This window comes from Anas platyrhynchos, chromosome 1 (assembly GCF_047663525.1).
Source record: "Anas platyrhynchos isolate ZD024472 breed Pekin duck chromosome 1, IASCAAS_PekinDuck_T2T, whole genome shotgun sequence".
NCBI lineage: Eukaryota > Metazoa > Chordata > Aves > Anseriformes > Anatidae > Anas > Anas platyrhynchos.
This window is the reverse complement of record NC_092587.1, coordinates 112,651,220-112,675,531: the sequence shown is the minus strand read 5'-3', so window position 1 is coordinate 112,675,531 and position 24,312 is coordinate 112,651,220. Positions and strand designations below refer to the sequence as shown.

At 37.9% G+C, this 24,312-nt stretch overlaps 1 protein-coding gene across 1 annotated transcript in view; it reads right to left on the bottom strand.

Moving 5' to 3' along the window:
• Positions 1–231: 231 nt before the first annotated feature.
• DYRK1A (dual specificity tyrosine phosphorylation regulated kinase 1A) overlaps positions 232–24,312 on the bottom strand; it is an 89,172-nt gene continuing 65,091 nt past the window's right edge. Inside the window, exons 4-12 of the mRNA XM_027449121.3 lie at positions 13,951–14,043; positions 13,294–13,482; positions 12,490–12,637; positions 9,022–9,308; positions 6,759–6,905; positions 6,225–6,365; positions 5,632–5,938; positions 5,250–5,374; positions 232–3,549 (exon numbers count right to left, since the gene is read on the bottom strand). Of these exons, the coding sequence (XP_027304922.1) occupies positions 2,926–3,549; positions 5,250–5,374; positions 5,632–5,938; positions 6,225–6,365; positions 6,759–6,905; positions 9,022–9,308; positions 12,490–12,637; positions 13,294–13,482; positions 13,951–14,043 (2,061 nt within the window). The 3' untranslated portion in view covers positions 232–2,925. The remainder of the gene's footprint in view (positions 3,550–5,249; positions 5,375–5,631; positions 5,939–6,224; positions 6,366–6,758; positions 6,906–9,021; positions 9,309–12,489; positions 12,638–13,293; positions 13,483–13,950; positions 14,044–24,312) is intronic.

Below are 24,312 nucleotides of genomic sequence, written 5' to 3'. Positions count from 1 at the left end.
AATGATTTGTATACCTTGCTGTTTCAATTAAAAACTCAAAATTATCCATTACGCCTCCAACTTTTACTTTCATATTTTTAAGTCTGTTTCAATGTATCTGATATTTACATATTATAGTATAATCATACCTACCATACCATGGCTTGGAGTAGGTTAATTGCATAGGAAGATTTACTATGTTTACATTTCTTTTCTTAAATTACTCTTTTTTTCAAAAAGCACAGTAAAGAGTCTGAGGACAAATTATTCAACTGTTTATCATACATAAGACTGCATGACTATAATACAAAGGGCTTGTCTTTTTCATTTAACGTTACAATATACACAGCAAGTCCGGACTAGATCTTACAATCTGAACACAGGTATTTAACCTTTTCCATGCTGTTTATGTTTACAATGCACAGAAGTCCTGTAACCAAACTGTGTAGTAAAGCACACAAAACTGGACTGTAACATAACACAGTATGCAGAAGCACTGGATTTTGTGGTTTCTTCTTTATGTAGATATTTTTTTAAACTGCTTCATTTTTGGCGCTTGCTAAGGTGTGGCAACCCACGCACACAAAAATTACCCAGATTTCGTATTACCCTTATATTCCTAGACAGCAGCAAGTACTGGATTCCTTTGTATATTGCTGAACTCAGCATCCTGTTTTTAAGGTGACATCCTTCCAATTCCTGTAAACTTCTTTGAATTACTGAGTTTAAGAAAAAAAGAAAAGAAACAGGAAAAAAAAAAAAAACACTTTCATCCACAGGGTTGACATGTCGATACAAAAGAAATATGGATCACTTGATTTAAGAAAAAAAAAAAAAGTGATTTACAAAAAAAATGGTAATCCCAAGTATTCATTCCCATCTACATGGTAGCCAGCTGCTGTGTTGCCACTGTAAATATATTAAAAAGTCCACCTTTTAGTCTGAAAAAAATTACTTAGCCACGTGGAACTGACCAGTGTGAACTCTGAATTTTCTGCTGAATTAACTTTTAAAAGGGCTTACTGGCAGAGGTAGATCACTGCTTCTGTAATATATAATGGGCAAACAGTGTTAATCTGGGATGGGCAGTCACTGAATTGCCCACGTTCTTTCAGGTGGTTTTCACTGAGCTTTTATTTATACAACTAAATCTCTGAATGGGCCCATAAATTTCGCAACTGCCAAGCTGACTGTGTTATATTAAGGCAGCATTACCCAAAAATTAGGCACCTGTTAAATACAGCCTGCTAACCTCAGGTCTCATGTGAGTGTCTTGCTTTACTCAGACTATTGTTTTGGACCTGTTCATGCAATCAAGGTCTTGCCTTCAAGTTTACAATTATGTTAATAAGGAATACAAGAATCAACTGCTGGTTTCATAGCTTCTGGATCTAGTGTCCCTTTTACCTTCAGAAGCCTGAACACATTTATAACGTAACAGATGTTATAGTCTTGAAGTAGATGTCAATCTATTATGTTCAGTACACAGATTGCTGTAAATGTATTGGCTATGAATTCAACAACAGTTCCAGTTTTGTTTAAGCAATAGTACAGCCATAATTCTCAACTGACATTTAAAAATGGTCTAGTTACACCTTGTGTCAAAGTGCAGAACTGCTACATTATTGGTTACAGACATCTATGTGCTATAAAAACAGCTTTGGTACAATAAATTATCAAAAAAGAAAATAAATTTTTGTAAAATTCACAGCATAATTGTGAGGCAAAAAAGCAGTCACATAAAATTCTGCATTTTTAAAAATGTTCAGGATGAACAGAAGACGTCTTTGTGCAGAAGTAATGGTGGAGAAACCACGTGCCAAGAAAAAGCAAAAGAAAAAAGTAAAAAGCAGGAAGGGACACAGTTGTAGCTATTTCCATCAAACGCAAACCACTACTCCTGTGACCTTCAACCAATAAGGAAGTCAACTTTATGACACACGCAAAGTGACCTTGCAATACCTTACAATAAGTGGGTCACAAAAGTCTATTTTAAAAGAAAGGCCTCTTGAATTACCCATTCTCTGTGTTTTCAGCATTAAGGACTGTCTGCAAAAGCATGTCCAAAAGTGATTGCATCTGAAATGGTAGGCTCTTCTAACTTAAGAGTCCAAATCCATAAGGCCAAAGGTTTTCCCAAAGACCACCACTTAGACCTCCCCACGACTGGCCAGGACCGACCCGTTGATTGCTTCTCAGTGCACCTTAGTTATGAAACCAGTCATATTTCAATACTAACTGACTGTGGTCTCCAAAATATGAGACGCACAGAATCCCATTACAATTGCTGCTTTGATCCTCAGTAGATTCAGATAAGGAGAGTTCTGATCACCGCCACTTAGCATGCTTAATGTGCCTTACAAACTCCATTACAACCGTCCCTTTTTACAACTGAAGGATATATATTTGTGTAATCTGAAGGTCCCTCTTCCTTACAGTACTGCGTTTCTGTGCCCATGTTTGTTTGGGGAACTAAAAAAAAATATATGTATATATATATTACTCACTCCCCTCCCACCCAAAATCTTCAAAGGGCCTTTTATAAATCATGTGCAATGTCTTTAAAAAGAAACTAGTTTGCAACTACAGCCAACATTTTAACAATAGCCCCCTGTTGAATGAGACAGAAAAAAAAAAAACACCCTCCCCCCAAAAAACAAACTATGACTAGGTTGTGGCAAGTTAAAATGGGGGAAGCAAAAGGTGAACACCACTAAGCTATTCATTAAGGTGGGTCCGGACATGGCTCTTAAAAAAAAAAAAAAAAAAAAAAAAACTTCATTGTCCCTTTGCAATCTTTTCAAGTCTAAAAAAATAGTCAGCTTTGCCCTCCTGTAGCGGTTCAGTGAGTTTATCTCCTTCTGATTCAAGCAGCTTTGCACTTTGTTTTTGGAAAAACACCACTTCTATAAAAACACACAAGAAACAAACTTAGTTTCAGTTTAGTCACGAGCTAGCCACAGGACTTTGCTGAACACAAACTCCTGTCATGGGAGACTCTTCTCTATCAATTCCTTGCCTCATTGCAAGGTGTCCTTCAGTCATGTAATGAGCAGGACCTGTATTAGCAGAAAACTGGTACGTTGGATGTCCAGCTATGCCAGTTTCTTGGCGTGGATTAGAGTAGACTGTTAAATTCATGTCCATAGCTCCATTTTGTCCAAAGTCCAAGGTATTAGCAGCCACTGGGCGGTTCTGATAGGCCTGATTGCCTTGGTTACCAGTAGAGGAGGAAGATGTAGAGGAAGAAGTAGTTGAGGAAGACAGGGATGTCATGGAGTGGTGACTGTGGCCCACCTCCATAGAATCCTGGGTGGAGGAGCTGTTTGTTGGAGAATTGTAGACCCTTGGCCTGGTCCGGCTACCCAAGGCTTGCTGTCCATGATGGTGGTGGTGGTGGTGGTGGTGATGGTGGTGGTGAGAGCTATTTCCGTGATGATGATGTAATGCATTCTGTTGTTGAGGGGTTACATGGAAGGTGGTTTCTTGAACTGGATGGTTTTCAACAGTGACCTGTGTAGGAGCTTCAGTGGCTGTCCAACCAATTGGAGGAGGAAACTGTTGTCGAACCTATGTTAACAGGCGAAACAAAAAGTGGAACGATTAAACAAGTCTATCCATTTCTGAGAGACATTAAGCTATTAATGTTTCCGCTAACTTTTGAATCAGTTAACCAATCCTTGCAGTTTCAAAATTAGTCTAGAAATATAATTAGGTAGTTAAAGAGCATGTTTCTACATATAGCTTCAAAAAAAGGTTGCATTCTGTTTTTTTTTCCAAATAAATGGTTAAAGAAAGTCCAATACGTGACCTTACTACCAAATTAAAGAAGCAGCTTTAAACAACACATTGGTTCTAGGTGTTGTACAAACATTAAGGCTTTAATCTGTGACTAGGGCCTCTGGATACATTTAGCATGCTAAATTAATATGTTGCAGTTCATATATTGAACACTATCACACTATTAGAGGAGTACTACCCACACCTCTGGAAGAACACTGCTGATTAAAGATTATTAAAGTAGCAAGATCTAGCTACACAGCCATTTGTTGAATAAACTAAATTGTCTACTTGGGAGAAGAAGAAATTGTCAGTTCCAAAGAAGCATGTATGATATTCTCTTCTTTTCATGACTGTAATGCATAGTGGCTACCGCTTAATGCCTGTAAAAAGGATTCTACAACTTTAAAAGGGATGAACAGAAAGGGTAAATCACTACAACATTTCGGTTAATGCTCTTCCAGGAACAAATTACGGTAATATACAATAGAACGGAATAGAATGGAATCATAGAATCATTTAGGTTGGAAAAGACCTCCATGATCATCACATCCAACCATTAACCTAGCACTACCACTAATCTGTATTAAGAAAATGAAATTACTGAATCATTTGTAGCTAATAAAGTTCATAATTCACCAACCATAATGTTGGTGAAGCATATGAACATGGTGAAATGGAAGTAAGAACTTGCACAGGAGTTCACTGAAGTACAAGCTAGACTTGTTGGGTTGGAAGATACGTAGTTCTGTGTACCCTTATGCCCTGTATAAGGTGACAGGCCCATCTGGCATGTTGCAACTCATACAAAACCTTTGCATCCACAGAATTTATTGGAAATTTTTACAGCTACCTACAGTACTTTTGACTAAGTGAATGACCTAACATACAAAGGACTACCCAAGAAGGAGACTACACAACACGAGTGTGCTACTGTGGGGGCTCTCCATGGGCTGCAGCCTCCTCTAGGCCACATCCACCTGCTCCACCGGGGGCTCGTCCACGGGGGGGCTGCAGCATGGAGATCTGCTCCATGTGGGACCCATGGGCTGCAGGGGGACAGCCTGCTCCACCAGGGGCCTCTCCATAGGCCGCACAGGAACTGCTGCTCTGTACCTGGAGCACCTCCTGCCTTCCTGCTGCAGTGACCTTGGGGACTGCAGGGTTATTTCTACATTTTCTCAGCTCTCTCTCCCAGCTGCTGTTGTGCAACTTTCCCTACTCCCTCCCCTTTCTTCAACGTGCTCTCCCAGAGGCCCACCCAGTGTCACTCCCTGTTTCAGCTCTAGCCAGCAGCAGGTCCCTTTTGGAGACGGCTGGAGCTGGCTCTGCTCTGACATGGGGCAGCTGCTGGGCTCTGCTCACAGAGGCCACCCCTACACCTCTCTGGTTCCAAAACCTCGCCATTTAAACCTAATACTACTATTTTTAGGGATTTAATGTTCTCAGAAAAAAACGTATAAATCAGACAAAGCTCTACTTGTGCATACCTGTGGGCTGTGTGTTTCACAGTCCATAGCTTGAACAGCAGCAGTGAAGTGTCCACCACTATGTCGATGCTGGTGTGTGGGGTCTGACCGTGCCCTTCCACTGTTGCTTGTCCCAGAAGATCCACCTATAAAGTCACAGCAACACAAGAGATATAAAATTTACAGTAAGCTGTAGAACAATGATGGCATTAAAATTTAAATAGCTTCAAGATAAAAAATAGAGGACCTATCACTCAAATTTTTGTAAATCTACTTATAAATCTGCTTTTCATTGGAGCAATTACTTGATCCGGCCAAGAAACAAATGCCAAACAAAACTCTGTCATCTGGGACAGACTCCTTCGACACGATTAGGAAATATAATTTAGTAAGAAAACCTCACCTGAGCTTGAAGATGTACTAGAGGTGGTTCCTGAAGACTGTGACTGCTCCATGGCAGGACTCGTAGACACACTGTTGCTTGTGTTGGTACCTTCGTCTGCCGTTTTCTTAAAGAAACTATGCTGTAGGGCATAGTAAGGTTGAATTCGTGTCTTAGGGTCATAATCAAGCATCCTTAAGATGAGGTCTTTGAACTTCAAGTAGTCAGCTACAGTATGACCCGATTCCCCAGCACGACGTCCACCTGGTCCTCCTGTTTCAACTCCGAGTATATTATGAAGCTTACGAGTTCCAGGTGGTTTGTATTCCTGTAAAGAAATTAGAAATTAATTGAAATCAAGTTACACACTAAGCCTTGGATGTGCGTACTTTAAACACGCCATAAAAGTGAAGCAGTCGAATCAAAGGAAGAAACTATTCAACACTATAGAAAGTGTTACTTAATCAACCCGTCTTACAACTCAGAAAAATAATCAGTAACAATAAAGCTACATTTTTAGTAAGACAATGTAAATCAAAGTAATATCTCACCATTTTTTAATTTATTCTTTTTAAAGGGATAGCCCATGCTGTCATCCTAATTATATAACCTACCCTTTTTCCATCTTTGGTCTTCTTCAAGTTCCACGTGCCATCTGGCAACTTCTCAAAGAACTTCCTTGCTTTTGGTGCTTGGTCAAGGATATGGGCAGGCGGTATCCCCAAAACTTCCACTATTTTATTCATTTGATCCACCTGTTCCACAGGAAGAATATTTATGAATAACATGGGACATATAGATGAGTACTGCAATAGAGTCCAATATTCTACAGTCACGTGGGTAGCATATGTTAACTACCCACACCAGTTAAGTTCTGAATTAATTTCAAGTTTAATAAAAATTCAATATTAACTAAATAAATTAGTGAACAAGGAGCTGTGGGGAAGATCAGGGTAGAAGTAAACCCAGAAACATAAAGTTATTACCAGGCAATTTAGAATTCTAACAAAAGACATTGCTATTACTGATGTTTATGAATTTTAGAATTATTAGACTTCTCTAATTTAACCATTATAATAACAGATGAGTATCATTATCAGAATGAACAAAAAAGATCAAATTACTTGTACTGTATAATAGCTGCATACCTCATTTGCCCCACTAAAAAGAGGCTCTCCAGTGTGCATCTCAACTAAAATACACCCAAGGGACCACATATCAATTGCAAGATCATAAGGCATTCCCAGTAGCACCTCTGGTGATCGATAAAAACGACTCTGGATATATTGGTATATCTGAAATAAAAGCATTTGAAGATAATACACAGCATCCAAAAAGCATTATTATGGTTCTGTATTACGAAACAGAATTACAGTAAAATACACTTTCATTGTGGGGAAAGCAAAGACAAGGTATTAGTGATACTAAAAGCATATTACAAATTTATAAAAAATATTTAAATGTTAATTAGTAGAAAAATACTAACTCTTGCTCACAAAAAAAAAGTGCAAATTCACTCACAATTACGACACTTTACAGTTGATGAGTGTAATCTCATGCAATTACAGATAATTGTACAACAAAATTTTCGTCTGGTAACGTTCAAATAAAAACTATTCCAGAAGCCACATCAGAATCACATAACACTTCAGACAAAACCAACAATTAAAAAAAAAATCAAAATCAACAATTTTGTTGTCATGAAATGAAATTACCAGGTGATTCCAGCTGGAATCACCCCCAACTATCCAGCTCATTTCACAAGTCAGAAATTTCAGTCTTGATCATAGATCTGAAGACTGGCTTAAACATAAGCATATACAAAAAGAAACAAAGCAAAACAAACAAAACAGAAAGATCTTTAAAAAAAAAAAAAAAAAAACACCTCCAAAACCCTTAAAAAGAAAGCAACCAAAGAAAATATTCCTAACAGAACTGTACTTTATATTTTAATTAACACAAAATTTTATCAAGCACTTTCCACAAAGGTGCCAATGTTTACTTACTTCCATTTAAGTTAACTTTTCTGTGAAATTGCACAAAGGTTTTTTTTAATTGTGCTTCCTAGCACTTCAAAATTATCTTATTATTGACCTATACAATCTAGATCTCATTTGTCTTCCCTTCATTTTCTTCCTAGACTCAGATATCTCTACTTAATAGAGAAAATGAATTGTATTAATCCTAAATTTGTGCCTCACTACTTTCTACTCAGTCAATCCATGAAGTTTTTAATTCTCTTCATAAAGTGATATCATCTTCATTATTACTATTCGTATTTCTTGAACTGACATCTCTTTTGCAATTGTTGCAGATTTACAGCAAGTCTGATTTAGCAGGTGTTTTGTTTGTTTGTTTAATACCCAGTTTTCTCAAAGCAAAAGAATATCAAGGATTATCATTCATAAATTTATAGATAAAACCACCACAGGCACACAGCTGACCTGGCAAGGTTTAAAAGCATCTTTTCAAGGAAGAAAAAAAAAAAAAAAGAAAAAAAAAAAAAGTGGAAGTCTAATTTCTGTCTACAGAAGTTTCTTTACCTCTCTAGCTAACAATTTGTATTCAGTGCAAACAAATAAAGCTAAGGTACCCTAAATACTGGTGATCAATCATTCCATCAAAAATAGGATTCATTCAACCAAAAATGTGTCTATTGGTATTATTAGACTATACAGTGCACAATGAACAGTATGTCCTGATGAACTTTTCAATGAACTGTCAGTGCAAATTAAACATTTGAGGAATACGATTCTTCTTCCTGAAGAATCCCGTCTTTGGCATCCAAGCATAATTGCTTATGGTTTTAATAGCTGTTGTATGTACTTTAATGTTTCTTGAAGTAAATACAGAGCTAGTTGACTATGGTAGACAGAAACTAACAGCTCAAATAAAAAACACACTCATCCTCAATGCACATAAACAACGGGATACAAATACAAGTATGTCGGACAGTTATTGATTAGGCTAAATCTACCCTAATATAAAGAAAACAATTTGTCCTGGAAACACTTCACATGTGTGCATCTTTACTCATAGTGGTAACACCAGTGAACTCAATCCAATCTTCCCACAGTTTTACTAAAGTGTTTGTAAAAATGGGGTTAGTTATAAGCAGTATCTTTAAGAGCCAAATACTATACTGTCTCAACTCACAGATAGTGTCTTATCTCCATGGCACTCTAAACAGGTAACATCTTAAACTGGAAGAAACTAAATGCATCATGGGATAAGAAAATAATAAAGAAGTACTATATTTGAGAGCACTGCACCACTGCAGACCTCTACAATCAAGTGATGATGCAACTTGCATTAATATCGCATAAAAATATAATCAAGGAGAAAAGAAAGATGGAAAGTTTATCACATGTATCCAATAACAGCTTAATTAGAATTTCTACCAATACGCACCCTCTGTCCAAGTTGACATGAACTGCCAAAATCAACAATCTTGATGGCGCTTCGTTTGGGGTTACAGAGCAGGATATTCTCAGGTTTTAGGTCACAGTGAATGATACTAAGTTCAGGAGTCGCCAGAAAAAGCAGTGCAGTGCACATTTGCTGTGCAAATTTTCTTGTCAGATTCAATGAGACACCTCTGAAGTTGGTGTTCCGCAACAGATCATACAGATTGTAGGACAGCATTTCAAAGACTAAGCAGAGATGGTTTCGGAACATGAAGTGGCGCTTCAAATGCACTTTAAAAAGAGAAGAAAATGGTTAATACATATGCTGTGTGGTACATATTACATACAAATTACAATACAAAGCTTAAATGTTTCAGTCAATATGCAGGAGATTGACCTGTAAGATAATATTGTGTTGGTTTTTTTCTAGATCTATTATTATTTATAAAGCATTTCTGCTATGCCCAGGGTATGGGTTGTTGGATTTTTTCATGTATCTGAAGTGTCCTCAGGTGTAACTCGGTAAAGCTACATTTACCAAAAAAAATGATTTAAAATATAGAAGAGAGATTTTTGAAAATGAATATATCAGTCCCCTATTAGCAAAGGCAAAAAAAAATCGTGGTAAATAAAAATAACATAGAATTCCAAACAACATTAAATTCAGATTAAGTGGAGAACTACAGTGATATTCACAACTAATCTCTGTCTTCAATAAATTAGCAACAGCCCTTTCTAAGTAAAACATCAGCAAAAAAGACAAGCAGCAGTACAAATTGTGCGCGAAACAATCTTAATCACGAGACTTTGGGCTTTTTCCAGTGAAGAGTTCATTTCTCCACCCTCCTAAAACTAAAATTGTATTTAAGTCCAAGCAGACTGGAAAAAAGTGTACATACAACAGCATTCTCAACAATAAAGCAGATATCACACTTTAAATTCTGTATTAGTAATTCCCTTTACATTTGAAATTTACATTTACAGAGAAATTATTTGAATGCCAGAGTAATTTAAAACATATTATTGCAATTTATAAATCATGACTTCAATAGACTACTTCAATTAATAAAATCAATCACAATCCCAAAGGCATTATATTCAACCAGACATAATTTCAAAATTATGAAAGCAACCAACCCAATCCAAGTCTAATCTATCAGTTTCATGAAATACGTGAAAAAAATCATGTTTAGAAGCAAGCAGGGTTTGCCAGGTTCTTATTCAGGTTGGTCTCCACAAGCAAAAGAAAATTTAAATAGGAAAAAAAACCATTGCAATCTTCAGATAAGCAGCAATACAGCCCCTCTTTGTCACAATAAGATCTTGAACCAATATTAGCACAATCAGCATTCAGACTTTCAGTTAAGGTAATTACATGGTGTCCCAGTGAGTTTTATTTTCCTCATTATTATTATCCAGTTATTCACGTGTCCCTCACAACTAACCTGTAATAGTATCATTTGCTTCCATCCTGATGCCAATTCCTGTCTATTTCCATTGTCTAGACCTTTTGCATTTTCTCATTTTCCAATACCCTACCACCACAAAAGCACCAGCACCTTTTCATGTCCTTGTGGTCCTCCTGCACCATACACCCCTTCCTCCCCACAGCACCTTGCTGAACCTGCCAACTTGGCAAGAAACACTACGTACTCTGACTAATTTTCAACTACCAGCAAGCTACTTGGCCAGCTCTACCAGTACCACCTGCAGTGTCACACAGCTCAAATAGTCTGGGTAAGAGCTGAACTTCCCAAACCTTTCCTGCAGTGAAGCCATCACATTTGAACATTTATCTTCCGCTCTGCTACCTTGAAACTTGAATACCGTAATGTATTCTTACACTCCTCTAGAAGCTACTAGAGAAGACCTGGCAGAAGTATAAGCAGTTACACTTTATGTCATTAAAAATCTGTATCCTGCAGTCTAGTCTCCTAACTTAACCACACCGATCTTGAAGTCTTCATTTTACACCACACACTGTGTTGTAATACTTGCAATGCTTTCAGCATTATTCAACCACTCTCAGCACCATGCACCTGCAAGTCTATGCAACGGTAAAGTGAAGCACCTATAGATGTCAGTTTAGGCAGCTCATGCAATATATAGTATTCATTCAAAACATGATCTCTTTGCCTTTTTTTTTTGACCTTTACTAACACTGCCAGTGTTTGTTAAATACTGTGATAAAAAGAAAAGGGGAACTACTGAAATGTATCTTAATAGATTCAGAAATCAACTGGATACAAGCATATAACTATTATAGTTAGTTGTGTCTGCTAAACAATAACAGTATTTCATTTCTCTATTGCTTGAAATTATCTTTTTTCTTTCTTTTTTTGCTTAAATACTGTGCTTTATGTTAAACCATCTCTTGTTAAGTCACACAGTTAGATACACAGTTTTAGTCAAATCTCATTTTATGTGGTGCTATACACTTTCTAAAAATCTAAAACTTCAAGAGTTTGTTTATTCAGCAATGGCTATAGTCTTCTTATTTGCCCCATATTAATCTGAAACTGCTTCTGTCTTTAACATTCCTGAAATATCTTTTTGATATAGTAGGGTGCAAAGTTTAGTTTCTGTTTTATATAGGCATGTTCCTTATAGAGTTAAAAGTACATTAAAAACTTTTAAACTGTATACATAAAATGTTTTATAAAGATAATACTCCATTAAAAAGTTAAAATGTAACTGAATAGTCATCAGATAATTTAACAGCCATGTGTACTAACATTATTTTAAGGGTTTCTTTACAAATTGCAGAAAGAAAAATTAGTGATCCAACATATACATGCAAACCTGAAGAGTACAGTTGTTAGTATTTCAACTCCTGCAAACTAAGATAAAAATGTTTAAAATCAATTTCATTTCTTAAATTATTATCTTTCACAGTTTTCTATCTCTCTTTACAACATGCTGTCCTTCCATCACATTTTTGCCCAATACTCCACTTCAGAGAACAGACAGGATTTAAAAAACTTTTTATCTGAGCTGACCAACTTACTTCATCGTGACTACAAAGTTCAATTAGCATTATGATAATAACCTCATGGAATAGCATGACAGTCTACAGGAACAGTCAGAATTATAAGCTTTAGAAATATTTTCTGAGATCTAAACAGGCAAGTCTTAACTATTACAGAAGTTTTATCTCAGTTTTGTAACATGAAATGTTGAGCTTTTTAAATAAGCACAATCAAAAAATAATGAACAAGCTAGCCATAAAACTACTTATTTCATATTATCTGTTATCCCAAAACTTTTTACACGTTTTTCTTCTAAATCTAGTCCTGCTGCAAAGCAATCTGTTGTTTATGCAAGGTAATTTACACTGAAAACTACTATTAAAAGTTGTATTATTTCATTTTGTTAGCACCAAAAACATTAGTTGCAGCACCCTACACTATATATCAAAACCTAAAATACTAATAATTTGATTAAATAAAAAATAAGAAAAATATCTGAATACCTATATAGTACTTCATCTCAGTGTCATGTTTGTTCATAAGCTCAAGCAGTCGCACTTCAATCTGGGCTTGGTTTAGGAAAGCTTTCTTATTTTTTATTATTTTTATAGCCACCCACTCCTGTTCCACTCGATCATAAGCCTTTACAACCTGAAAGAAAAAAGACAAACATGTAAGTCATCTCTCTGCTTCAGTTTCCAAAATTCTGCAAAACCCTTTTTAAACATACCAGAATTTACAGAATTTTTTTACAACTTTTGTTCTTTCCAGTTAATTTTCTTCCTAGATGCTACAATAAAGCCACAACTGATAACATGGAGTTTATTGTAGTGACGTTGCAAAACAGAGCAAAGGCTTCACTGAGCTGGACCTAAGGCAAGTATTGTACCCAAATGCAAGCAGTAAATCAACAAAAACAATATTGTAAAATGACTTGCAGAACATGAAAAAAAATACCAATAGTAAAAACAAACCTTACTGCAAAGAATAGGTTATCCCTAGCATTAGACCATTGTTTTAAAACAAAAACCCAAAACAAATAGCTAAAAATGTGAAATGATGACAAAAGGCTGAAGATTTGCTCATTTGCAAAGCACATTAACAGTTTAAATATACTGAAGTATATTCAAACATTATATGTGGTAACAAGAAACAGCACAAAATACAAATGCCTTGAGCAGGCACTTCAGCATAGTAGAATTAAGAAAAAGACAGCTGAATTTCAAAATGAAATAAGAATGGCACTTTAAATTATATGCATATTACCATTCACACAAATTACAGATTGCACAGCTGATATACATTACCTGTCCAAAGGATCCTTTGCCTATTAAGGAGTCAATTTCATAACGATCCATCCACTTCTCCCCATTTTTTACAATATAGTCATAGTTATCATCATCATAGCCATCGTTGTAAACTTTTCGCTCCTTTTTGTGACTGGAATCATCTCCTTGGCCCTGTTGATGCCGCCGTTTTTTTTTTGCATAGTAAACCTAAACATGAAAAGTATATTGCTTACTCAGTTACCTTTGAAAATACAGAGCTATATCAAGCCAGCTCTATTTCAAAAATGTTAGTGATTTGTATTGTGGATCCTTCAAATAAACAACTTCAAAAATGATATTACTCAAGATGGAGGGGGGAGCAACAAGGGAGTGGGGGCAATAGGCTAGATTCTCTCTCTCCTTTACTGTCCTACATGTAACAGAAACAAACTTTTTTTGGGGACACAATGTAACAGGTATAGAAATACTTCTGTACTTTGCAGTCATTTTAAGCTCTAATAAAATAATGTACAATTTCTTTAATTTACGGTCAAATGAGCAGTTCACTCTGCAAGAAAGAATCCAAAACAATGGCAGCAGAAGATGCAGTACAATTCACAGAAAATGTACTTAATAACATAATTCAAACAACAAATTCATATCAATACACAAAACAAAGATAGCTGGAGCCATTACCTCATTAATATGCTTGTATGTTTTAATCAAATCTACGGAGAGTTTCCTCAAAGGAGCAGTAGCTGGATCACGGAAAGTTTGGGGCATTCGCCTCTGTAATATGATAATATTAGATACATTAGAAATAAGCATCAACTTCAATTATATTTAATAACTTCAACAAATTGAGATAATCTACACAGAAATGAGCTTTTTCATTGTAACATCTTTTTTTATTTGAGCTGACAAAGAAAAGAAAAACAAATACAGGAATCAAAGAAAATAACATTTAGTGCAGTTACTTTTTAATACATTTATTCAACAATAAATAAATAAATCCCAAGATGCCTACCTCTTCTCAGTATACCTAACAGGCTTAATCCCTATAAACAGTCTTCTTTAGTTAAAAATACATCTCATTTGGTAACACAGAGTAGTAACATGCTGACATTCCTGCTTTACTCACGACTGATACATGGGCTGTAAGTGTATTTAATGTACAGCAGCATTCAAACCACAAGTGGAAGTTAACGAGTATGCCTTCTGGAGAACTGTGGCAATTTGCCACATTAAAACTACATTAAATTCCAAACCAAGAAACTCAGTTCTAGTATGCTTTGCAGTATCAAGGCAATGATATTGCCTTGATTATCAAGGCAATGATAATGATATTGCCTTGAGTATCAAGGCAATGATATTGCCTTGATTAGTCTAAAAAATTAAAATAAATCCAAAGAAATCTAAAGCACGCTCACCAACACCATACCTACCAAGTTTAAACAACACCCCTGAAAAGGTGTGTATGTTGCTCATTGGTGTTTCCTAACACTGACTACTTTTAAAACAAGAACATCTTCAACAGTAGTGTATTTTTGATATTGGCTTCCTAAAGAGATAGGACTTCTGTGTGAAACAGTTATTTGTGTGCCTCTTTTTTCCTTGCTAACACATCCCATGTAGCTTCTGTATCTACTAAACAATATCCATTCCTCCTTGGGATTTGTCTGAAATCTCTGAAAGATTAAGTTCCAAGTGTCAAGGTAGAGGCAGTTAGTGTCATCAGGGAAGAAAAATAAATAAATAAATAAATAAATAAATGAAAACTCTAAAGAAACCAAGCAATTTGGCTAAAGCTGGCTAACCTGTTCAACATACACTTACTTAACAGCACAATTGTGCCACTAGACAAGCTCCAGCAACCCCTCTGTCTCGCAGTGAGTGTCAGAAGGAGAGCTGGGACAGAGAGCAAGGGGTTTAGTCGGTGTGACTGGTCCCCTATAGCCTGCCTCTCTCTGTTCCTTCTCTTCCCAATGACAAGAAACCACACAGCAAGTTGGGTTACTCAGCTTGTTTCACATGTTAAGCTCTTTTCATACCCAGTGCTGAGGTCTAGCCGAATGCACACCATCACACTCAGCCATCCAGCTCTCATCTCACATCATCTCATCTCACACCAGCAAACATGCTTAGGCTCATAACTCTCTTCACTTCCAAGTGCTTAATCTCATCTGCTGCCTCCCATTACAGCTGAACTGATACTCAGCCTCCCGCAGAGCTGCGGAAAGAGCATAAGCTGTCAACAAAAATAATGAAACTGATTTATACATAAGTATTGCTGAAATAATAAAGGAACTGGAAAAGTACAACTGCTCCTCTGTCTTTTACAGTACTGCTTAATACTTCTGACTGTGGCTGTGCAAATAGCTTTTTTTATTTCTTTTTGCTCAAGAACCCAATAAATAAATAAAATATGTTGAAGTGACCCAGAAAGGTTTTCACAAACAGATATAATAAAGAGTCTGGGTATCTGAACCCAGGTACCCAGACAGTGCCACACTAGAAAGTTAAGATCGCGTCTTCTTCCTGTGGACAAGCAGATACAGAAATAACCTAAGAAAAACAAGAGAGAGAGCACAAGAGATTGAGAAGGAAGACCAATGAGCTCAAGAGCTAAAAAGAGCAAAAAAGCCAAGAGGCTGCCAGCAACCTGACTGCATCTGTGCAAGGCTGGGACTCCCAACAGCTACAGGCTCAGCGGAGCCTGAACTGCAGCTCACAGTCCTGATGTACACCACCCTAAATATGTCTACATACCGTTTCTGCATCCATGCAAGACTGCTGACTTCCAGGCTTTCTGATTAGAGACTTTCTCAGAGAAAATGTAATCCAGTTAAACCTTCCTCAGGGACTTTTGACCCAAGCCACGTACGTCCTAGATGTTTGCTCAAATCCATTCACTTCTGGATGTGCCCCCTACCATCACTTTCCTTTCAGCAGCTTTAAGAAATTAAGCCCTTAATTCATTTTGACTACAAGCCCGTGACCGTTCTGTATACATCAGGAAGGTCTGTTTTAAAATTTTCTAAACAAGCTATTTGACGTTTACGAAATATTTTTGTTCCTTCCTCTCATCTGTCAAACAGATGTTAATCATGAAACAAATCACACCTAAATACAATCATTTTTGGTTCTTTTGCACCACATCACTAAACACCTCAACAGCATCTAGTCCTAATCACAACCATCACTGCCACAGCCTTGTGAAATGCAGGAATTTCTCTTAAATTTCTGAACTTGATTGAAAGAAATTATTGGAACTTAGTAACATCCATAGATTTTGCTGGTAAAAGAAACCGGTGCACAAATACTTGCAGAGACCACTCTTCCACCTAAGCTGATACGACCATCACAGTCCCCAGTATGGCAGGTTAGAGATTTGAGGAAACAGCCTCAGGACAGAAGAACTCAGTAGTTCAGATCAACAATTCAGACATAGGATCACTCTACCTTGGAAAGGGAATTTGTACAAGAAATGTTCGTGTTTATCTTCTAATTTAGAAGTCAAATTTCCTTACTTAGGGAAAAAAAAATCTAATCTCAATGCTAGGGGGAAAAAATAATAATTTAATGCTGTTCCCTAATCACAAATAATTAAAACTCTGCAGGCTACCTCTTATGCTGTTCATAGCCAGGATCCTGACTGAAAACTGTTCTTTTAACTGTGCATTTAGACAATCATATATTTCTGAGGACTCACTTGACCCATATGAACTTTTTAACAGATATTAATTTGCTATTCTGGGTTCTTAAGAAAGTCTGGGTGAGAGAGGAGAGGGAGTTGACCTTTTCTTCCTGCCCTTGTTATACTGCAAAATTTTTAACATTCCCTTCTTCTTCCTCCAAGATTCTTCTTGAGATTCTTGCTCCGTTCTTTCCTGGTGATGTAGGATTATGGAACAAAGCTCTCATTATCCATTTTACACAGTAACACTCATAAATTCTTTATCATCGGGTAATAACAATTTCCCTCTTGGTTTTAAAGAACATTCAATGACAGAAAAAAAAAATAATCCTATTTTGCAAGCTCCAGTCTCTATCTGGTGGCCAGACAGCAACACTGCAGCCTCAGATCTTCCTGAAGATTGAACAAAATCAAAAGATATTTCAAGACTGAGAGACAAAAAACTACTTTAATTACAGTTACGTATGTCAGTAAATATCCACTGCATTCTGACTGGTCCACACTGATGCCTTCATAGCATTAGCACAGCTACCTGGAATGGCAGCATGATGAAAATTAAACTACAAGTAAGGAGCTGAAATTTGATTTTTCTTAATTGTTGAGAAGCAACTTGTAACTAGTCTAAATAAGGAAGAATCAAATAAACACACAAAAAAGGCAACTAAGAACCCCGTTTACGTGTATTCACACCACTTTTGAGATAAACCATGCTTTAAAATAAACCCTGGCTTTTAATTCAAGTGTGTTATTTTACCTATAATAGTCTTTGAGGTTTCCTGAATAAAGGAACAGACAACTTGCACTCTCTATGTATCATTTCTCTCTCTCTTTGGGTATATGCTTTGCTATCCAAAAACAGATGGCACTGCTTCTTGCAAAATGCATTTCATTTTGATTAAGGGGAATTATGAGCAGATATATATGTCCTGTTAATGGAATGCTCTAATTCATATATGAAACAAAACAAAACAACAAAAAAACCTAAGTTCGTATGGAGGGAGGGAAGGATTCTGGCTCTATACTGTACAAGTTTCATTTCACAAAAAGAAGAAATAATGAGACTTTATTCTATAAAGATTACAGTTGGAATTCTTGTTAGAAGTTATGACCTACATATTAAAGAACTGAACATGAACAGACCAGTCTCATCTCCTATGCCACTTGCTATTTAAAACTCTTCTTGCATCACAACAATATAAGATAGGAAGTCAACGCTAATCCCTTGTCATGGCAGACAGCCACATAATAGATGGTATCTCCAGAGGGTCAACAAAACAGATGTTTAATTGATATAACCACAAGCCACTGTAACACTTCTCCATAACACATAATATACATCAAACCAGATTTTTAGCAAAATGACTTAAGGCAAAAAAATAAAAATGCATGTGCCAGAGAACTAGAGATATCCAGGACTCTTCAAAGTGACTATACTCAGAACTATGTGCAGGTAGGGACAGAATTTCCATCACTGACTTGTTCTGTATTTCCCTCCTTTTCTGGCTTCCTTCCCTAAATAAATGCGTTAATGAGTGAAAGTAATAGTTAGCAGCAGACAAGCTATAAGTTAAATAACTACATAAAAATGGCAAGTAAAAAAGTTCATCTTCCAAGATTTTATACTGCCTGATTTGGCCCAAACATTTTCAAAAGAATAAAAAAGAGGGTGGTAGACAGAATTAGAGAAAGGGGGGGGGAAACAAGCAAACAAAAATGAAGTTCTTGTTGCCAGAACATAGAATTACTTCTAAACAAAAACCTGAGATAGAGGGAAAGTAAGGGAAATACTTTTACTGAAATGAAACGCATGCTCACATTCCTTACAGTCTCTGGTGAAGTCTGGCCGTCAGTAATAATTACGTTAATGATTAGGTAGCTGACATAACTAAGAATTTGCTACTCCCTGCTTGAGCGCATTAACTTTCTAATGATCTAGCTGTAATCAATAAAATCCCCATCCAATGATCTGGTCAGCAAAATCAAGAATTTTGCAGGTGGTAAGTGATCTTAGGTACTTATACAAACAAAAATGTTTAGCTGTCAGCCTGACCTTTGAATCCCAGGTGATTTGTGAAAGCTAAAATGCTGGAATTTGTTACCAAATTCTGCCCAGGAATCTCAACTCAACTTCCTTATCAGGTAAATCAATTTTCTACTCTTTTGTACTTAACTGAAAAAAGTTTGGGGCAATCTGAGTATCCATGAAGATAAGCATTATCACAGCACAAAAGAAACGCTTGTTTGAAGTTGTAAAAACTTTTAAGCTCTTATCTGTTATTAACATCAGGCTACATTGAACTCTCAAGATGCAACCAGTTCAGACAGGACAAAGAACTATTTCTGCTTCTTTCTGCTAAAGGAGGAAAGGTCCCCGAGATCTCATCTTTTCTATTCACTCCAGGCCACATCCTCTTACTGCTTTCCTGAAGCGGGCTCTGGCACTTGTCAGAGAGGTAAGACCACACAGCCAAGGGCAGGACCCCATCCTGCCAGCAGGCCCAGCATGCAGACAGAGAAAACCCTCACCATCCAGCAGTTTTTGGGAAATAAGAGCCTTAAGCTTGACCACAGGGGTGGAGAAGAACAGAGCTGGAAGTATTTAACTGTAATTTAAACCTTGTAAATAAATGGAAAAACAAAGCAATCTGGTTGGCTTTGAAGTATATCTTCCTGTTATTTGTTCCTTGCCAAAGATGAGATGAGTAAGCTTCAGCCACCATAACCATTAAGCAATAGGTGTAAGAAAAGATAATGTAAATAATATTTTAAGGGTAACATATAACTAAACATTATTTATATAACTTTAGGATAAATTGTCATTACTGTTTCCTAACCTCTAATCTGCAACTGTGAATGATTCATAAAATACCAGAATACGGTCCGCAAGCCATTACAAATCAAAACACAAGCAGGACAGAGTGGGAATAAAAACAATGAATTAAAATTCAAGGACTAGCTTCCTCATTATCTGGTTATGAATGAAAATCATTACAAGAACTTGAACAAGAAAAAAAAAAAAGACTCAGTTGGCAATAGAATGAAAAAAAAGAAAAGAAAAAAAAGAAAAAGAAGCATAAGGGAGATTATCGTCCAAGGGACCTGATGAGTTACATCCACAGGTCCTGAGGGAACTGGCAGAAGAAGTTGCTAAGCCACTGTCTGTGATATTTGAAAAGCCGTGGCTGTCCGCTGAAGTTTCTGCTGACTGGAAAAGGGGGAAGATAACTCTCATTTTTAAAAACAGAAAAGCAAAAGATGACCAAGGGAAATACAGGACGGTCGATCTCACCTCTGTGCCTGTCAAGATCATGGAGCAGATCCTCCTGGAAAATATGCAAAGGCGTATGCAAAATAAAGGTGACTGGAGACAGCCAACAAGGCTTCACTAACGGCAGATCGTGACACTGTCCCACATGAGATTCTTGTCTCTAAATTGGAGAGACATGGATTTGACAAATGGACCACTCAGTGAGTAAGGAATTGGCTGGATGGTTGCACTCCAAGAGTTGTGGTCAACGGCTCCATGTCCAGGTGAAGACCAGTGACGAGTGGTGTTCCTCAGGGGCCAATATTGGGACACAATATGCTTTTTAACATCTTTGCTGGTGTCATGGACACTGGGATCGAGTGTACCCTCATCAAGTTTGCCCACGACACCAAGCTGAGTGGTGTGGTCAACATGCTGGAGGGAAGGGATGCCATCCAGAGGGACCTGGGCAGGCTGAGAGGTGGGGCTGTGTGAACCTCATGAGGTTCAACAAGGCCAAGTGCAAGGCCCTGCATCTGGGCTGGGGCACTCCCAAACATGAACACAGCTGAGCAGAAAACAGATTATAGAGCAGTCCTGAGGAGAAGGTCCTGGGGGTGCTGGTTGACAGGAAGCTCAACATGAGCCAGGCAATGTGGCTTTCTCCGGGGCTGCAAGCACAACCTGGGCTGTGTCAGTGTGGCCAGCAGGGTGAGGGAGGTGATTCTCCCCTTCTGCTCTGCTCTCATAAGACCCCACCTGGAGCTCTGCGTTCAGCTCTGAGGTCCCCAGCACAAGAAGGACATGGGCCTGTTAGAATGAGTCCAGAGGAGGCCCACAAGGAGGCTCAGAGGACTGGAGCACCTCTCCTATCAAGACAGGCTGAGAGGGTTGGGGTTGGTCAGCCTGGAGAAGAGAAGACTCCAGGGAAACCTTAGAGCAGCCTTCCAGGACTGAAAGACGGCCTATAAGAAACCTGGAGAAGGAATCTTTATCATCAGGGAGTACAGCGACAGACAAGGCCTAATAGATTTAAACTAGAAAAGGGCAGGTTTAAAGTAGATTTAAGGAAGGAATTCTTTACTGTGAGCTGTGGATGCCCCATCCCTGGAAGTGTTCAAGGCCAGGCTGGATGGGGCTTTGGGCAACCTGGTCTGGTGGGAGGTGTGGAGGTGTCCCTGCCCATGGCAGGGGGGTGGAATTAGATGGTCTTTAACATCCCTTCCAACCCAAACTATTCTACAGTTTTTTAATCTTTGCTATTTATCAAAATGACATTGCTTCCAGCAAGTGTTGCTGTTCTAAATGCCAGAAGCTAACAGCAACTTTAAGCAACTGACAAACATTACCCTTATTACCTGGCAGCAGCCTGAAGAAACTTATTTTCTAAGAGAAAATACTATATGCTATTAAATATTTATTATCTATTTTAATATCTATTCGTTCTATAAATTTTCAGGATCTCAAAAAGTGAGACTTCTTCCTGGGTTGTATTTTCAAGCAAGTCAGGTTTATCAGGACTGGAAGGAAATACCCTGCTTACAAAATGCAGCAATCAACCTTTTTGACGCCTGCATTCCCGACTCCTTCACTTCAAGACCCTCTCAAAGATACGCTGGGCTGGCTCCTCAAATTATTTAACAGACTTTTTACTCGGTGAGATCTGAGTTTATTCGAACCATGGAGTATTTGGGAGAGGGGAGGGCAGGCTTCCCTCGCAGGAGACACCTGCACCACCCAAGGCTGGCAGTGCAGTGCTCGGCTCTGGCCAGCAGATGGTGGCCGGAGCTCGGGAAAGGATTTTGCCGGGCAGCCGGAGACCCCTGCTTCCCTTCCCTTCCCGGTGTGTCCAGCAAAAGGGCTGGCAGCTTGATGTCTCGGCAGCGGGCATTTACACCCAAACCGGCTACATTTAGGGTGCTGCAGCTGGTGGCACCGAAGCGGAGCCAGTCGCCTAGGCTGCTGGTCAGGGAATGGGGAAACTGAAGCTGAGCCCTAACTTCTTCTCTAATGGGGTGCAAGACATCGCATTAAAAGGATCTACACTTTAAGAATTATCCTTCCCAGATCTGCTGAAAGTTGCCTTTTCCTTTCTGCTGTTTTTTACAGCAATTAAACAAACCTGTTAAACCCTCTGCAACAGAAATTCAGCGCACTCCCTATTTAACACGGTCATTTTTGTTCTTTTATTTGTGCACATGTAAGTCAAATTCTTTAAATCACATTTGCTGCCCAAATCAAAAACATGATCTCCTTTAACCATATGTACTTGAAAACTGACATATACCACCTTATGGTCTGAATTTTGGGGTAGACCTGTGTGAGGCCAGGAGCAGGACTCGATCCTTATGGGTCCCCCCTTCCAGCTCGGGATATTCTATGATTACGAGAGTAGAGTTTGCCATCACTAAAAGGCCAGTCTGGTGTTCCAGGCTTTAATAACAGACGAGCACTTGACAACAGAAAGAACTAATGGCTGATGGTGGGATTCCAACAGAGGAACAAAGAAACTACACTGAGATGGTTCAAAAAATGATCTCTGCAAGAGTTGTTCATAAGTGACATATGCAGGACAGAGAAAAGCAAGTTGCAGACCATTCAAGGCAATACCACGAATAAAAAGGCTTTCTGTAGAAGAGTCATCAAGAAAGAATGTGTAAGATGTATGTATTGTTTAGCCATGAAAACCTAGATGGTATGTAGATTTCATCCTGAGTTAAAGACCACATGATAGCGTTGTCCACAGCAGTGGATAAATATAAGTACAAAACCTTCAACAATGGAGGTTCCCAGCTTTTATAAGAAGATACAAGAATAAGAGTTAGGTTTTAATCAAGATGAACTAGAACTGACAGCTAGACATCTAACAAAAGAGCTATGAAAAAGAACGAAGGAGAATTTTGCTTGCAGAGAGACAAGGTGTAGAGCTGATTATTTGAGTCACTAGAATAAAGATGTTAGCTGAATTTGGATTTGCAGATGAGATTAACCAGAAATACATGCAAAGGCAAAGAGATATGGAGACACCCCCCCAAAAAAAAAGGCCCATAGAGAACCTCCATAACTCTCTATGTGACATACTGGTAGGAGAATCACAAGAATTAAAAAAAAAAAAAAAAATAGACTTGTGAAAAACGAGAAGGCAGAAGACTTCAAGAAGTTGCCCATAATCAAAGTCCATGGAACTAAAAGCTACTTGCAAAGGATTAAAGGAGCTCAATTCATAGCTGCTTAGGCAGAGGACTATGAGGACTTCAATGCAGTTATAGTAAAATAGTATGACAGAAGCTGCAGTACAGGAAAAAAAAAACAGGATGGAACTGGAAAAAAAAAAATCTAACATACTATTTATGTTGCAAAGACAGCTTGATTGTCCTTACCTGAAGGTGACCAACTGATCATTTTTACCAGAACCAATCACCACCTTTTCCCTAGTATTTACATCCACCTCTTGGTGGGCTGCATTTTTTTGGCTAACTACAATTCTTGGCTACTCTCTGAAAGCTATTCTTAAGCCTCCTATTATTCAACTACCATTTAAAGCCGTTGCAATCAAAAATGACAAAGGGTGCTGATACATCTTAAAGTTCAATGATTTTGCTTTTCGGTTCCAAAATAACTAAGCACTAACGTACACTACAGCTCACAGATGTGATGCCAGATTATAACACTCGGGTGAGTACCCTGGAAAGGTTTAAGGAACACAGAAACTTTTTGTATTTGGCAGACTGATTCACTAACTTCACTGTGAAGGTTTCAGGGGACCTTTAGGCTAATGAAAGTCTCATTAAAAATCTTTGCAGATTTCTCAAGCTCAATACTGTTATATATGACCAAATTTATTCCTCCTACTGTGTGGCTCATATGAAAGTAAAAACATCCTTTGCCAGCTCCATTCACTTTTCCATTCTTCACACAGCCCTAGTCTTTATGGCTCTCCAAATCTTAGTATCAAATATCCTGGCGCGTAGTTTGAATATTCCATTCCCTCTAATCTTTTTCTGCACAAGTTCCATTCTACAGAGCAATACCAACAGAGTATCTCTTGGTAGTACTGCAGATTTTTCTACCAAAGCCACCTTGGACAGAGGAACAGACAAATCTGGCAGCAGCA